The sequence below is a fragment of the Centruroides sculpturatus genome, unplaced genomic scaffold (assembly GCF_000671375.1).
Source record: "Centruroides sculpturatus isolate CEXI.00-Female unplaced genomic scaffold, Cexi_2.0 scaffold389, whole genome shotgun sequence".
Lineage (NCBI taxonomy): Eukaryota > Metazoa > Arthropoda > Arachnida > Scorpiones > Buthidae > Centruroides > Centruroides sculpturatus.
The window spans coordinates 239410-255855 of record NW_019384624.1 but is presented as its reverse complement, the minus strand read 5'-3'; the positions used below and the strand labels follow the sequence as shown (position 1 = coordinate 255855).

The 16446-nt window shown below is 33.9% G+C and overlaps 2 protein-coding genes across 4 annotated transcripts; one reads left to right on the top strand and one right to left on the bottom strand.

Annotated features, from left to right (window-relative positions):
* Positions 1 to 516: 516 nt before the first annotated feature.
* Positions 517 to 11716, top strand: LOC111625561 (protein-S-isoprenylcysteine O-methyltransferase-like). The gene is made up of 4 exons (XM_023368724.1): positions 517 to 753; positions 6220 to 6481; positions 9234 to 9451; positions 10968 to 11716. Exons 1-4 carry the CDS (start codon positions 550 to 552, stop codon positions 11148 to 11150), a joined length of 867 nt encoding a protein of 288 aa, XP_023224492.1. The 5' UTR covers positions 517 to 549; the 3' UTR covers positions 11151 to 11716.
* Positions 11717 to 12647: 931 nt separating this feature from the next.
* On the bottom strand, positions 12648 to 16055 carry LOC111625589. Of its 3 annotated transcripts, none has more exons than XM_023368772.1 (4): positions 15519 to 16055; positions 14988 to 15432; positions 14795 to 14922; positions 12648 to 14410 (listed from the first exon to the last, which is right to left on the bottom strand). In XM_023368772.1, exons 2-4 carry the CDS (start codon positions 15217 to 15219, stop codon positions 14369 to 14371), a joined length of 402 nt encoding a protein of 133 aa, XP_023224540.1. In that variant the 5' UTR covers positions 15220 to 15432; positions 15519 to 16055; the 3' UTR covers positions 12648 to 14368. The 3 variants fall into 3 exon arrangements, with proteins under 3 accessions (XP_023224540.1, XP_023224541.1, XP_023224539.1); XM_023368773.1 differs by having other exon boundaries at positions 14988 to 15416; XM_023368771.1 differs by having other exon boundaries at positions 14988 to 16055.
* Positions 16056 to 16446: the final 391 nt, after the last annotated feature.

The window sequence follows — 16446 nt, the reverse complement described above, 5'->3', positions numbered from 1 at the left end:
CAGATCGATCTGGACGGGTCGAAAAAAATCTCCAGGAATTTTTCAGGGATGGTCTGTCCTGTTATATCGGAATACGTCCCTCACTACTTGGCCACCCATTGTGAGCCAGGCTGAACCCATAACGGACTTACTTTTTAAAAACACTTTCCGCCCCGTGGACACTAACGAGCCTTTTTAGCAAGCCTACTATGGGGCAGCCGGGTGGTGAGGGTCGAGATTCGGAAATTTTTCGACCAGTCCGGATTCTATTCCGGGTTCCCCACAGCGGTAGGATGCAATCTTGACCGCTCGGCCATCGGCCACTAAAAAGAAGCACCTTAGTGACCATACGGCCGAAATAAAAAAAAATTATCAAAACTTATTTTTACGTATAACGGAATTAATAAAAATAGTAATAATTTTATTCATGTTATAATTATATAAGAAACATTAATACATTAACAATTATGAAATTAACACACGATATCCAAACCGGAAGTATTTATTTTTTTCCACTCGACAGAAATATCCCCGCCGCCGCCGCCAGGAGTCGCTAGATGCCTATCAAAAATGGCGCTCAGCACGAATGGAAAGATAAGTCTATATTGCTTCTGTTTGACGTTGACAGTTGTGATTTTGCCAATATTTACGTTGGTAAACAGAACTATAGCATTAGTAATAACAGACTATTGGTTGACAATAAGTATTATTTATTCGGGACTGTTGCACGGATTACTTTTCTACATTTACAAACCGAGAGGATACGCGTATAAGGTGAGGCGTGGTTTTTTAAATTCGATCAAAATTAAATTACCGCGCGGTTTAAATTTTTAATTATAATATTCAACCGCGAAATTGGGCCTTGTGGCTTGTCACGAGGAGTCTCCCGCCATCTTTGATGTTTCGTTTTATATTCACCAATTGAATTGATTTTTTAAAATAAATTATACTTTCTGCTTTGGTTAATTAATTGTAAAGTTTAAAGGTATTTAAGCTAAGAAATTGAAATGCAACCGTTTTATTAATTAATGGAGAATATTTCCAGATGTATGAGTAATATTCTTTGTTAAGGTGTGTAAGAATGGTCACAAATTTGTGTTTTAATTAGAAGTCCACGTGCTTTCCTTCATCATCATCTGGCATTCCTGATATTTTAAGATTTTTGAATAAAATTACAGCTTTGAGTGAGGCAATTGGGACCTTTTCATAGACTGTGACTGTAGGAGTGAAAACAATCAAAGCAACTCTCCCTCAAAGTGTGACTCTATGTGAGATACATCTTGAAATTGTTGCATTGTGTCGCACGCTCCTCTAAGGGTGCGTTTACTTTTAGCTCCGATCTCACCCCTAGCGCGCTTGATCTGTATACTTTTTGTTAACTACCAATGAGCACGGTGTTTGCTTTTTGCACCCGTGATGTCATTGCAAGCATTCCTAGCGTGCTTGGAGAATTTACAATGAGCTTGGAGTTTGTTCAAAGATGGCAGCGTCCATTACTGTGTATACTTTTACGAGCATGCTAGTGTGATATCGGGCTGCGCTAGGTGGTTGGCAAGCTTGGATGCTAGCAAAAAGTAAACGCACCCTAAGAGTTGTGTTTAACTATTCAGCCAATGTGACTGACGGGCTTGAGTAGGCCACTTGATTGTTTGTGGAGTGTTCGGTTACATACTTGTAGTTTTAGGGGCTGTGAGGGACGTCCCCGTGCGGGAGCCGAGATGCAAGGGATAACAAGCACCGAAGCACGTGACTGCGTGTTGGTTGTGATGAGCAATAATGAGTCTTGACTGACACGAAGCACGGAGAATGGGGTATGTGGTAAAAATTGACCTTTGAAGATGAACGTCTTGTGAAGTGTTGCACATACAGATACGGTTCCTTTGACTACTCTTCACAAGGTAAAATTTAAAAGTGAAAAAAAATTCAGAACTATTTCTCAAAACAATGCTTAAAATCAACTGTTTTCCACTTTACTAGAGACAGCTGAAAGCTCGTAAACATGAGAAATACCATTTTTGGGGTGCTGTCAGAGTTGCTTTATAGGGGTGTGATAGCTGATAGGGTTGCTTTATAGCTGATTTCAGGAGGCCTACATATTTCAAAGGATCACATTTAGACTATCAGTTCCTTTGACTTTTTAATCTTATGGGCACAGTTTATGGCTTTGAAAAGCTTCCAACTGCCTCACTTGGAGCTCAATTTTATTGAATTTTGGCTATAGTTATAGTCCTAAAATGCTGGATAAGGGTCCACAAATGTTTTCCTTTTACTTAATCTGTTAGTTTTCTTAAAGTAGCTTATTTGTACTTTCTTCTTTAAAGTTAATTTAAGTACATAACTTCAATTGTAGATATTTCTTATTGAAGTTGTTTAGATCAGGGTTGTGTAACCTTTTGGCTTCTTTTAGCCACATTTGAAGAAAAAAATTGTCTTGGCCACATATAAACTATAAAACTACATTTAAAGGTGACACAAGTAGATTTGCCATTCTAGGCCAAAACAAAATGATTAAATAATTTTGTAGTCTAAAAAGTAGCCATTTTGCCAAATGATTTTTTGTGCACAAAACTACTAAAAAGAGAGTAGCCTATTTTGGCACAAATTAGCTGAATCTTTTCATTGGATGTACTGTACATAATATGCATATAATTTCTGTTGTCACCGCTTGTGAACCTTGCTGCACTAATTCTACGGCAGCTAACTTAAAGCTGAAATGGTGTAACTGTCTTTTAACAAAGTGGCTTTACTAGGAAAGGCACCCAATGTATATTTTTAGACTTGTTATAAGTGTATACTAATGGCATTTTGTGACGATTTTTAAAAAATTCAAAAAGTAAGTACATAAAGATCTCAATGTTTTAATTTTGCTTTTGCCCCAACGAAGAAAAGCATCACGAATGATCATTGGGAAATAAATAAGAGAAAATACAATATCATTCCCTCTATACAGGAGGAAGAATCCTCTGAGGTAAAGAAACCGACTCCTTTCAACCAAAAAAACGCTTCAGAGTTTAAAGGACATTTTCTACGATGCCAGCAGAAACATATGAAATGATATTCTATGCAAATTTAGAGGAAGCAGGAGAATATGAAAACAGAACATCTAGGAAGAAATCTAAAGCAGTGCTGTCCAACCTGCGGCCCAACATAAAATCATAAACTTCTTTAAAGGCAAGGAAGATCGGGATATGACAATCAAGATAGTAATGGTTAGGAAGGAGTAAAAATAGAGGAGGACCTAAGAGAAGAGATTTGAGTTTTGAAAACAATTGATAATAGCTATAAATTTTTATTATTTGATAAAATATTCATAGTAATCTGCTTAATAATTTTGTTATCTGTGTAAATATTTTATTTTTGATTAAAATGTTTGTTTTTCTTTCCTTTAAAATTGCTTTGATTTCATTTCTTTACAAAAATTTTCAGTCAATTAATGAAACGTAAGCTGCAAAATGATTTTTATATATTTTTTTTGTTTCAAATATAAAACAGTAATATCAACATGTATGGGCTTTTTGAATTTTGATTGATTTATTTTCAATCAAAAATATAATAATTTTATAAGCTAATCATACGAGGCAATTGGGACCTTTTCATAGACTGTGACTGTAGGAGTGAAAACAATCAAAGCAACTCTCCCTCAAAGTGTGACTCTACGTGAGATACATCTTGAAATTGTTGCATTGTGTCGCACGCTCCTCTAAGGGTGCGTTTACTTTTAGCTCCGATCTCACCCCTAGCGCGCTTGATCTCCAGTTCCCTGTAAAAAGTCTTCCTGGGAGGTATTCCTCCTCTGGCGCGTTGTGTTGCTGTATACAAATAAAAACCAATTAACAGTTAATTTAAATCTATGTTAAAGTTGCAATTTTTAACTAACTTTTAGCAAATAATATTCATATCTTATATTAATTTTTAATGAATTTTCTGTTAATTTACATATATTCAAATTTAAATAGTCTTAATTAAATTGTTATTAACCACCAGCTCGGTATTTAGAGAAATTTCTCGGTCTTGCTGTTTTAAATAATAAAATCGTCAAAATTACGCATCAATAGTTAATGTTTATGATGCTTCTTCACACTAATCTTATCCATTATTTTCTGGTTAGAATGGGTTGACAGCTGGCTGGGGCAAGTTAAGATAGTGGCCTGCCACTCTGGGAAACCCGGTTCAAATCTGGCCAGTCGAAAAACCCAGAAATTTTACAGGGATGATCCGTTATCACACCACACACCATTGTGAACCTTACCAAACTCATGATGGTTATGATTAGAAGGCCGATAGAACATAGAAGTGCCAAACTCTTAGTGTCCATATAGCTGGAAGAGTAGAAAGAAATGTGTTGCATTGTAAACTGCTATATGGAATCTTCTAAAATTTAGATATTATAATATTAAATATAAATTTTGACACCTATGTTTAGAACAAAAAAATATATCAGGTTAAATTTTGTGTGCGTGATGTGTACCTACCTTTTGTGTGTACATGTTTACGAGATATTAAAATCTTGAATTAATAAACAGGAGAGTTTATTAATTTAAAATTACATAAATTAATAATGAGTACGGAGAATTTGTTTTGATTAGTGCGACTCGTTTACTCGTTAGATGTAATGTTTGCTTTATATGGTATTTGCAAAACAGGAACGAATGAATCAAAGTAGAACACGAGTCTTTGTTATAAAATTATTAATTATTATTATTTTATTTATTTATAATTAATCAATTATTTAATTTCTAACTTGAGTTTACACCATTTTTATTTATTCATTTTCTAGTTTCGCATTTTATTTTTAAAGAATTCCAGTTTATTATATGTAATATACTTTCTCACTACATTCTAAATCTAGTTTAAGTATGAACCAGTAAACCAGTTTGTAGTGGACCGTACCAGTTTGACAGGGGCCATGTGTGTGTGTGTTATTTATTCCGTGCGACATAGTTTCATTGAAATTCTCTAGTTTATATTACTAAAACGTTTTTTGTTACAAAATAAAAATAAATTTTACAGACTAAAATATTATTCTCATTACGGTTAACTCTGATATTATTTATTTATATATTTTTAACAGTTTACTTTCCCCGAAGGGAGTGACGTCTCTAGCTGCGTACCAAAAAATTATGCCCAATATCATGAAAATAATTATTGTACTGATAAAAAAATAAATTAATATACCGAATAAATAATATAAAAATAACAGATTAAATATATTTTTAAAAGTGTACAATAAACAGTTTAAAAAAAAAACTTCTGTTTTAAAGACAAATAAGGTGCATTCTTGCTTATCAGCTTCTTAATATTACTCTAACATATTTAGTAATTTTTAGAATATCTGCTGAAATTATGAAGATTGTCGCACGGAAATTTTCATTTAAATAATAACGAATATCAAATTCTCGCGTATTATTAGAGAGGTTGAGGCAGACGTTTTAAACGTGTAGGTCGGATGTTCGGCGCCGCTTTCCCGTAAGCCTAAAAGTTTGACAATGGTGTTTGGATAGTCGGTGGAATCATGCTCGACATTCCAAACACCATCGCCAAACTTCTAGGCTTACGGGAAAGTGGCACCGAACGTCCGTCCTACACGTTTACACATTTAAAATGTCTGCCTCAACCTCTCTATTGTGTAACACGTAATTTTTGAACGATTAAAAAGCTTTTCCATTGTTTAAGTTTTTAATAATGGTTAAAACAATGCTGGAAACAAATTAAGCACACGACTTGTGTTTGTGTTTGATACCATTGATACACGTGCATTTTAGAAGCATGTAAAATGACCTAAAGATCTCATAGAATTTCCAAAAACGATAGATTATCTCAGATAATCTTGAAACACTTGCTTCACTTGATTCTATCTGTGGCCGTTCAGTGAAGTTATGAGAATTTTAAGTGCGATCTTGTAATTCTGTTTGGATTAGAGAGCTGCTGGACCATCAAGTATTGAAAAGTCTATGGTAAACCTGTATTTAATAACTATACATATAGTATTATTAATATACAGTGAAACCTGCTAATGTGACCACCTGTGTAAGATGACCACTTTGAGCTTGTTAGCACATTAGCAGGTTTTATGTAATTTAATACTATTCATAATATTATGCCATAATATAAATAATAATAATCCAAAATCATTCAGATCATTACAGATATGATTACTTTTCAATATTTTCTTTAAATTATATTTAATAATGTTTGTATCTAATCATATATTATTATTAATTTTATTTTTTTTCATTACAGGTTGCTTGGAGAGCCGGTCTCTTAGGGTCTGGTTTTGGTATTAGTTTCCTCATTAGCATCCTTGCGAGTTCTTCGTGGAATGTATTCGGTTGGTATTTAATATTGTTAACCTTCTTCCATTACTCGGAATATCTAACGACCGCAATGACAAACCCGAAGTTCCTCAGTTTGGATTCATTTTTGCTAAATCATAGCAAAGAATATGGCATAGCTGCATTCGGAAGTGTAGTTGAATTTATGATTGAAAGATTTTTGTATCCAGGTAATTAATTGTAACTGAAAATCAATTTAGTATAGAATTTATTCTTATATTCAAATACATTCAAATATTTTTTTAACCTGATATATAGAGTGCTTAGTAAAATCCTTATACACCTGTATAACTGATGAAAGTAGATAGCTAGTTATGAATGTGGTGTATAATTATAGTAAAATGACTGTCTTGCAAAATGAATTGTTTGCAGGGCTCCTGTCTTGATGCATTATATGAGAAAAAAAAGTCAATTACAAAATTAGAAACTTGTAAAGCATGATCGATTTAGTACAGAAGGACATGCAAATACAAAAACATACATGAGTAAGCATGAATAGAAAGTGCGAAATACTAATATGTCAATATTTGATTTTCCTCAATGCTACATCACTAATTGTGTCACAAAGCTGCAAATCGTGAAGTAGGAAACAGGGCATATTGTTGCGCAGCTTTTCTTGCTTGATGGTCATAGTCACCATATAATAGCACCATCTTGCAATACTTATTGAAATAATTTGCCATGTTTATGGCTAACAAACAGTTTCACTTCTCATGATTAGTGATATAGCATTGACAGGAATCAAATACTGACAAATTAACATTTTATGACAAATTATAACTATAATTATATGACTATAGCTATCTTTGTTCATGTCCTTACACACCTATGTAACTCATCGGTATGTAAGGACTTTAATATGCACTCTCTATAAACCTGTCTTCATAGATGACTATCATTGTACATTGGTTCATGCAAATCAAATAGAATATTATTAATTTATAAGCTAAATTTTTAATTTCACGAGATTCTTCGTAATCAAACAAGCAACAAACTCTCACAGGATCCTTCTTAAATTTTATATGAAATAAAAATTTTGAATTTAAGAAGCATCCTGTGAAAGTTTGTTGTTTGCTTGTTGTTTGATTACGAAGTATCCCGTGAAATCAAAAATGTTTTCACCAAGAATAAAACATGACAGGATCATTAATAATAAATCAACGTATGAATTACCTGAGATAGGTTTTGCATTAGCTAGAAAGTTAGAAGCAAATGGTTATAGCAAGGTGAATTGGCATTTTAGACTTGAATATTTCAGAATTTTGCCCGAATGTAGACCAATGTAGACGAATGCTAGTTTGATCCTCCTGTTGATTTCTGGAAGTAGTGAGCCGGATTTGGGTATTACTTGTCCCAGATTTGAAAGTAGGGAATGCATTTATGAAATTAAATTTTATATATTAAAATCTTTGAATTTAAGAAGAATCCTGTGAAAGTTTATAAGATAAATTGTTAATGTATATTGTTAAATATTTAACATGATTATCAAATGAAAATGGGATGTGCAAAAAACTTGCTGTGTCATGAGATGCACTTAGATTAGAAAAATTTATTTACTGAAGGTTACAGAATGATGTATGAAATTTTAAATTGAATAAGAAAATAAATTAATCTAAAAAAGTAACAGACAACACTTACTAATAAGGACAAAATTTGATTATTTTCAGAACTATGCAAATAAAACGAGCAATTATTTATTTTGACTTTGTAACAATGCCAGGCTGCAATTTTTGAGGCGTGTTCGCTGCCTCAAATTAATAGTGACTTGTCCCTGTACAGTACATCATACTTTTCCTTTAACAACAGTTATGCCAGTTATTTCTCTAACACCTTTCAGGGGAAAATGTTTGAATTGAAATAATGTGACTTCCAGTTTTCATAGGAAGTTTGTATATAGGTACTTGGGAACTAAATCATGTTTGAAAAATTAATACTTTTACATAGTATTTGAAAAATTATTGTGTGATAAAGAATTTAAGTAGAGTCTTAATAAAAGTGAATTTGCATACAATATTGCAGTTTCTCCAACAGCAAATGCTAGAAATGCTCCTCAGAAGTCCTGAAATCCAATGGAATGAGGTCTGCAGTCCTAGAGGGCCAGATTCCACAGGAGATTATGCAATAGGTGAAGAAATCTTCCAGAAACTATAATAATCTGCGCAAATTCAGTAACGGAGATAGGTGCAGGAGAAGAATACTACTGAATTTGAACAGACTCATCCACAACAATCGGGACAAATTTTCCATTTTTGAGAAATTGGGGGTCTATATGGTACTGTTGGAGAATCCTGTAATGGGGATGAATACGAGGTACATTGGGGCCACAACAAAAATGCTCACTAGCTGCCTAGCTAAACACCAGGAGGATGTGGTGAAAGGAAAGTGCACCACAAAGCTGGTGAAAAAGGTGCTCAAACAGAACTACAACTTGTTATGGGTCCAAACAACAATTCTCAGATGCTGTAGCGACTGGAAGCTTGTCTTTATATGCGAGTCTCTCCTCACAACAACCCCAGAACCACGCAATACTCCCACTCTTGATTTGTGCAACATGTGGGTTGCCCTACACAAACGGTTAAACATCGGCTGTCACACTGTTAATGTGGACCTGCATCCACGCATGCACCACATCACATCGTATGTATAACATTGTATGCATAACATCGAATGTATTCAAAATTTGTAGCTGGCTTTAATTTAAATACAAAAATTTTTGTTTAAATAATATGCATTCGATTCTCATTAGAACATTTGTGTTCGATTTTAAAAGGTTTTTATTCACCTGACGACGACAAAAATAGATTTGTTGAAAGCACTAGCAATAAAAAACTATAAATAATGAATTTTCCTTCTTGCTAAATTTATTTAATATTTGGTGTGAGGATCCATCCAGCTGTATTGTAATTTTTTTATATCTTTTAGAAATGAAACAGATTTTATGGCTGAGTATACCTGGACTATTACTTTGCATCGGAGGAGAAATTATTCGTAAGGTTGCCATGTTTACAGCGGGGACCAATTTCAACCATATCATACAGAGTCACCGAGAAGAAGGACACGTTCTGGTAGTTCATGGCATTTATTCCTTGTTTAGGCATCCGTCGTATGTCGGGTGGTTTTGGTGGTCGATTGGAACTCAGGTTTGTATATTTCTTATACTATAAACATTAATAAATATTATTATTCTAATGAAGAAACATTAAAACTATATATTACTTGATAAACCTTGCAAATTATCATGTTTTATGTTAATTTTTTCTGTGAGCTAGTGTGTTTCTACACTGTTGATGAGATTTGCTGTTGTTGACATTAGTACATTCACTTTAAACAGGGCAGCTATAATTAAACTTTCCCTCTTCAGAGCACTCTAGCTGCAACCAATAAGTGAACTGACATCAAAATGTGAATGATGCTAGGGAGCTACAGTAAATTACATGAAACAAAACAATGAAAATGCATTTATTCATCAATTAAATTAATTATTAAAATAATTTAATTCGTTATTAATTCACTGTTTGATTCTGATATAATTTAGCAATTGTTTGGTTTTAGAAGTTAAAATATTAAAACATTAACATTATATTGTCATTTAGTCTGACCATACTGGAGATATACATGTAACTCCCCATCCCCTGGACCTTTAACCACCAAAATTTAATAGCATCAATGCCCTTCATATACAAGCCACCAAGCCAAATTTTGTTACTTAATCTTTACCCCACCCTGAGATATTAAGCAAAATAAATGCTAACGTGTGTGTGCACACAAACACACATCCATGGAATTTTTTCTTTTTCTTTTTTTTTTTTTTTTTTTTTTTTTACTTGGATTGAGGAGGTGTTAGCACTCTAATGGTAGGACATACGAAAACACATACCTAATCACCTTTAAAGTAGGATCCTTCAGTACACAAACACTTTCCTCATTGATTCTGCCATTGTTGGAAGCACTGTTGGAAGACTTCTTTTGGAATATTCAGGAGTTTGGCCATCAAATTTGATTTGATATTCTCCACGGTTGTGAAATGCATTTTTTTGAGATCCATATTTATCTTAGGGAACAGCTGAAGTTCACTTAATTTTCAGAGTCTCGTTTTTCAGAAACACCTGAGAATTAGGTACTATTATTTGGACAAGGAGCTGTTTGTGTTTAAGGCTATGTGCTCACCAAGTTTTGTTCGAATCAGAGACATGAACGCCTGACTCTCTTGTTAGTAGTGTCTTAACTAGCTTTTGTTATTTTATTTTACTTCATTTCATTTAAAATTATCGAGTAATTGATAAATTTCTGCTATGTTATATTAGCGTGTTTGTTGAATAACATTACAGAGACCGAGTTATCCTGGAATGAGCCACAAATTTTGACTAAGAAATAGGGGATAATCTCGACATCCCAATTTATGAGAGATTTTTGAGTACAAGATATGCTCGTAAATCAGGTTGCACTGTGGTAACAAGCCAATGAAACTTGTAGCTCATTCTTTAGAGTTGAATTTAATGATGATTGGAAGCAGTTTTACATTGTTTTAAGATTAGTTTCTCACAAAACAAAATTGCAGTTGGCAAAAACTGATAGTTTGGCATTTACTTAAATTAATGGCAGAACAATAATTGTGAAAAATTGTGCCATAAAAGTATTTTTATTTTACATTTCTAGATGATTCTTTGTAATCCAGTATGCTTTATTGGATACGTTGTTGTTTCCTGGAGGTTTTTCAACAGAAGAATACTGGAGGAAGAAATAACTCTCTTGAATTTTTTCGGAGAAGACTATGTCAAATACCAGAAGAGGGTACCCACCGGTCTTCCATTTATCAGAGGGTACAGGTTGGAACTTTGAATATGTCGGCTATTAAAATGCATATTTTTTTTTGAAACGCTTTTGAAAAATTGGCTCAATTTTTCAGATACTCATGTTTCGTAAAGAATCTTGTATTGATTTGTGATGAATTAAGTAGTGCCTTTATAATGTTTAGAAGTTTTGCAAAATCATTGTTGCATTATTTAAGTGTCAAAACTAACATTTCGTGTTGTGATTCTCGGTAAGTCACAAGTAAAAATTTCGAAACGAATGTTTTTCATTACATTCAAAGAGCGTATAGTCAAAAATCAAAAACGTTTTTGGATCATGAGAAATTTTTCTATGGACTAACGGAGATTCTATGTGACTGTCAAATTATTTTAGAACGTACCGGCCTAGTCCGAAGGACCGAACGTTCGGTGCAACTAGATATTTCTGCGACAGGCTGCACGACTATTTACAATATCAATTGAAGAAGAGGAAAACATTGTAATAAAAACATTTTGTCCTAATTTTGCTTAGAAATGGCAAATGTAATTTTAAAGTGATGCAAATTTTAAAAGATAAAATGCTGTAAATAAAGCATAAAATTTGAGAATTATAAATTTTGTCTGAGAAGTTATGACATAAAATAAGTATGGAATGCATGTAGATACTTAGTTGGAGTGTATGCAACTATGGAGAACTCACAATTTTCAGAATTTCAAACTATACATTCAAATTGTAACATTGATCATGTTTTTGATGTGTTTTTCTATGATAAATGAATTATTGCTGATAGAATTTTGGATCCATTTGAAAGCGCAGTACATAAACTGTTTAGGTTATACACTACATTAGTGATGAGCAGCCATTTATTCTATACAATGAAAAATAAAATGTTTGCAGGTTACACATTGAATGATAATTTGTTATTTTTCAAATAAAATAAAAAATTTGGCTCATTCAGACTGGCGCGCCAGTGTGCCCTGCACTCAATTGTTGTTGTTGGTGACTAAATTTGGTGCGCGTTAGGTTTTTGCCTTCACGAGCACAAACTTTCAGTACAGTTTAGGGTGCACTAATGCTCCATCCTAAATGAGACATTAATGCTGTGGTTCTCAACCTTTTTGAAGCCTTGGAACACCATTCAGCAGAGTATTAGCATCAATATATTCAAAATTAGATAAACAATTCCATGTTTACCATTTTCTCAAAACAGTGAAGTGATAAATTAATAAAATAAATTTGCAAAAAACACTTTGAAATTTTTTTTGTGGAACCCGAGTTTAACGGAACTTGGGTCGAGAACCGCTGCTTTAATGAAACGATTATAATAGAGAAACAGCAGTGCCAGAATTAATAGCATGATTTATGTGAAAGATAACAATACAAGCCATTTTCTAATCTCGCATTATTGAGGAGAATTGTTTACGAATGTGCTGAGAACTGAAACTTGTCACTAGATAAACCGAGAAGCTTGCCGCTTTAAATTTTGCTGTAATTCTTCAAGTTTTAAATTGTAAATCGATAATCACAAGGACTACATGAAAAGCTTGAAAAAATGCTATGCATTCAGCAGGCTGTGGGTTGCCCATCCCTATGATATATGCTATATATATGTTTATTAGTCTTTAAAATATTTAAACAAACAGTATTCTAACAAAAGTTATGTAATTTTCACTAAAAAAAAGCTGGCATGGGTTCGAGTCCCGTTCCGAACGTATTTCTTCTAGAATAACCTAAAATTATAATTATTATATTTAACAAGAGATGGCGGACTGCTTCCTGCCATATTGCTTATTTATTATCCTTAATAGCCCAATAAAGGAATCTGCAGTTCATTTGATATTTTTCTCGTGAGAAGTTTGCACTCAATTATAAACTGAATTATTTTCATCTATGGCAATAATTATACCCATCATGGGGTCGTCAGAATAATGAGGAACGGACCTAATATTTCCGGAACAGATTGCCCATCAGAAGTTCCTGGGTTCTCTCACCCGAGGTTCACCAGTTCATCAGAATGGTAAGTTTGCAATTGTAGGGAAATTTGGGAATGAAACCGGGTGAGTTGGAAAATCCCAGCAGTTTTCTGGTCGGTGGTCTGTACCAAGAATTTTTTGGAGGGTGTTCCATCCTGGATTGGTTGTTGGGTCCTGATCCTCACAACCCAGCCATCACATTGAGAGTCTGATTATTGAACACTGGTTATGGATTTACGCCTCATCAATGGCTGGCCGTGTGGAATTTCAGGTTTTCTTCACATGTCTGATCTCAAAGCAGGTCGCCCACGTATTACGTTGCCTTATCCCACCAAACCAACCACGAGTAAATATTTCGTTTAATCCTCATAGTGAATATTTAATTTCTCTCAACCAGGCCTCTGCAGAATTTTTTTGAAGGGACCTCTTGCTTGTATATCCGGGAGCAAATCTCAATATATACCACTTAGCAACGTAAACATGGGGAAAAATCGTCCAGTCCCGATGCCAATATTCAACTTCCTGCTACCGGGGCCATAAATTTAGGCCTTCTACAATACAATACAAAAAATTCTGCAGAGGTGAAATTTAGACATTTCGATTTTTTTTTAGTAGAAAAGACTGGGAAAAATGTTACACTATTGACGACAACATTCTTCTGCAACTGATAGGCAATAATCCACGTTTGAACACCAGAGAATTCTCACCGTAACTCGAGTGCTCCCGTACATTCCAAAAGTTGACAAAAAGTCCAATACCATCATAACAATACGCCAACACACAGTTCAAATATAACCTTAGACAAGCTGGTCTGGGAGGTTTATCCACCTTAAAGCCCAGATTTAATGAGAAATAACTAGCTACCATGTATTTCGCGCCCCGCAGAACCATATTGCCAATATACAATTCAATAACAATAACCTATGCTGGAGACTTTCTTCAAGGACATTCTTTGCTGGATTGAAAGTTTGCAGCAAAGGTGGCGAGATTGATCTTGATAAAGATCACGGTTCAACCTTGTAATACCATTTCGTTTGAAAAAGGGCGAGTTTATAAACGTGACAGTCAATTTATAAATTTTCAAAAAAATTTTTTTTATTTGTCAGGTAAAAAATACAATAAAAAAAAAGGGAATTTAAAAAAAACCTTTGAAACCAATTTTTTTAATACACGAAAGTAAAGCAAAACATACGCTTACATGTAAATAGCCTGTTACATTCAATTGTCAATAGCCATGAGCAATTACTTGTAGCATCCACAAATGCCAACACTTTAAAAACAATGTACAATAACCTATTCCAGAGGGTCATCAGCATGAAGAAGTAACCAATTGTACTGTAAATTTTAAGAAAAATGAATAAATAAATTTATCTATTACATTTTAACGTGAAAAATTAGCAACATAAGAATATTTAAAACTAACAAGGGAGCAAAAATTTTCATTGTCGAGAGACTGACTAACTCAACTGAAGATCTGGGGCAAGAATCACTGTAAAGTTCCGATTTTTCCCCGTAATTAGAACAAGTCACAAGTGATTAATTGTGTTAAGGGTTGATAGGCAAGTCTATACGAAATTATAGGTAACCAGTTGCTCTACGCGTGTAGAAATTCAACAAAGGAGCTGCGTTAACACGTCCCATCTACCATCAGGTCCAATTATTCTCAATTTCGAGACAGAGGAATGAGTAAAGAGGAAAAAAAAAACAAAGAATTCTTACGTTCGAAATCCATTCTTCGCGTTTATACTGGCTCACTAGTTTCTTCAGTTTTGATTCTATTTCATCTAACATTTCCGAAAATGACTTCAAGCTAATTCCATCGACACCACGAAACCGAACGTCGACATCTACGGGAATGCATTGAATTATGTAAGAAATCCATAAACTATGGTCAATTTCGAGCATTACTTACAGTGTTTTAGAATTAATTTCAGTTTTATGGCATAAAATTGTTCTCTAGAATTACAATAACGAATAATTCTTAGGGCCAGGTTTAAGATGGCGCCCATTAACTCCGTGACGGAATTCAAGCGATATTTCAAAGGATCCCAAAAGCATCTCTGTAATCTCAAGTGCACGTCCAGCGACATGTCGATTATTTCCATTATAATCCCCCTGAAGCGGTATCTATCTTTTGATACCATCTATCGAAGAAGAAGTAGAGGAAACATCAGACAAGATACAGAAATTTATGAAGGAAAACACTTATTATTACTTTAACGTTTTCACTTAATCTTTGAAAATCGGCAGACGAAGAAAGCCAGTTATGAAAATCACGTTCACAGCTAGGAAATTCCTTCCTTAGAAGATTAAATCTGATTCTTTCATCGGTTTCTATACCCTAAGAAAAGAATGGACTTTAAAAAAGAAAAGTAGAAAAGAGAGAGTTTATTTCACGAATTAAAATTAATTTAAATTAATTAAAACCATGTCGAAATTTTACCTGGAATCGTGCATTTATTCTTGATTCTAATGCATTGTTGTAATCATCTATATCATCTGCAAAACAGACAAAATAAATAAAAATTAAGATTAGTATCACCGGAAACTAAACCACACAGTGACATCATTTCCTGTTTAGAACATTACCACTTCCGAAAAATTCTAGGAATTTTTCGGAAATTCCAAAAAAATCTAGGAGTAAGACATATTTCCGTTGGATGTTTCGTCAGGTTTTGACGAATAAAAAAAAATTTACCATTGTTATATCTTGTATTCGAGGACAATGGCAGACTACTCGAAGAGCAAACGCAGTAAAGAATTGAGGAGGAGAAAATATTTTCTCTCTCATATGTTTATATATATAAAATGCCCAGTCTGGAGAAGGCAATGTGTTCGGCTAATGGGGACTGAGCACTAAAAAAAGAAAAAAAAAAAGACAAATTCCGTTATGAGAGAATGAAAATCATACAGGAACACAAACACGGAAATACAGGATCATCGGTTTCTGAGGAACCATTAAATCAGAAGCCTCTATTTCCATCTTAACTGTGTTCCTGTACTGTTCTCTCAAGCAATTTTGTTGTTTACAAGTCGACCCCCCTATAACACTGTTGATTATTCCGTTTTATATGAATTCCATGTTGTACGAGTCACTTAAATTTTACAAATACATGAGCCGTTCACAGCCTGGCACACGTATTCGTAAAATCTAAGTCACATCCATTTCGATTCTGTAACATTGGTCGAGTCGACAATATTCACAACGTCGAATATCTTCGTTGGTATAACAGATACCGGTGCCGAAATAACAAACTGGATCGTAGAAGATTCTTACAGAATCCCTAAAAAACGTCTTACACGCTTCACAGGCAATCTCTCTTGGGTTTGGTACTGTACTTCCTGCATACATACCGAACATACCATGATAG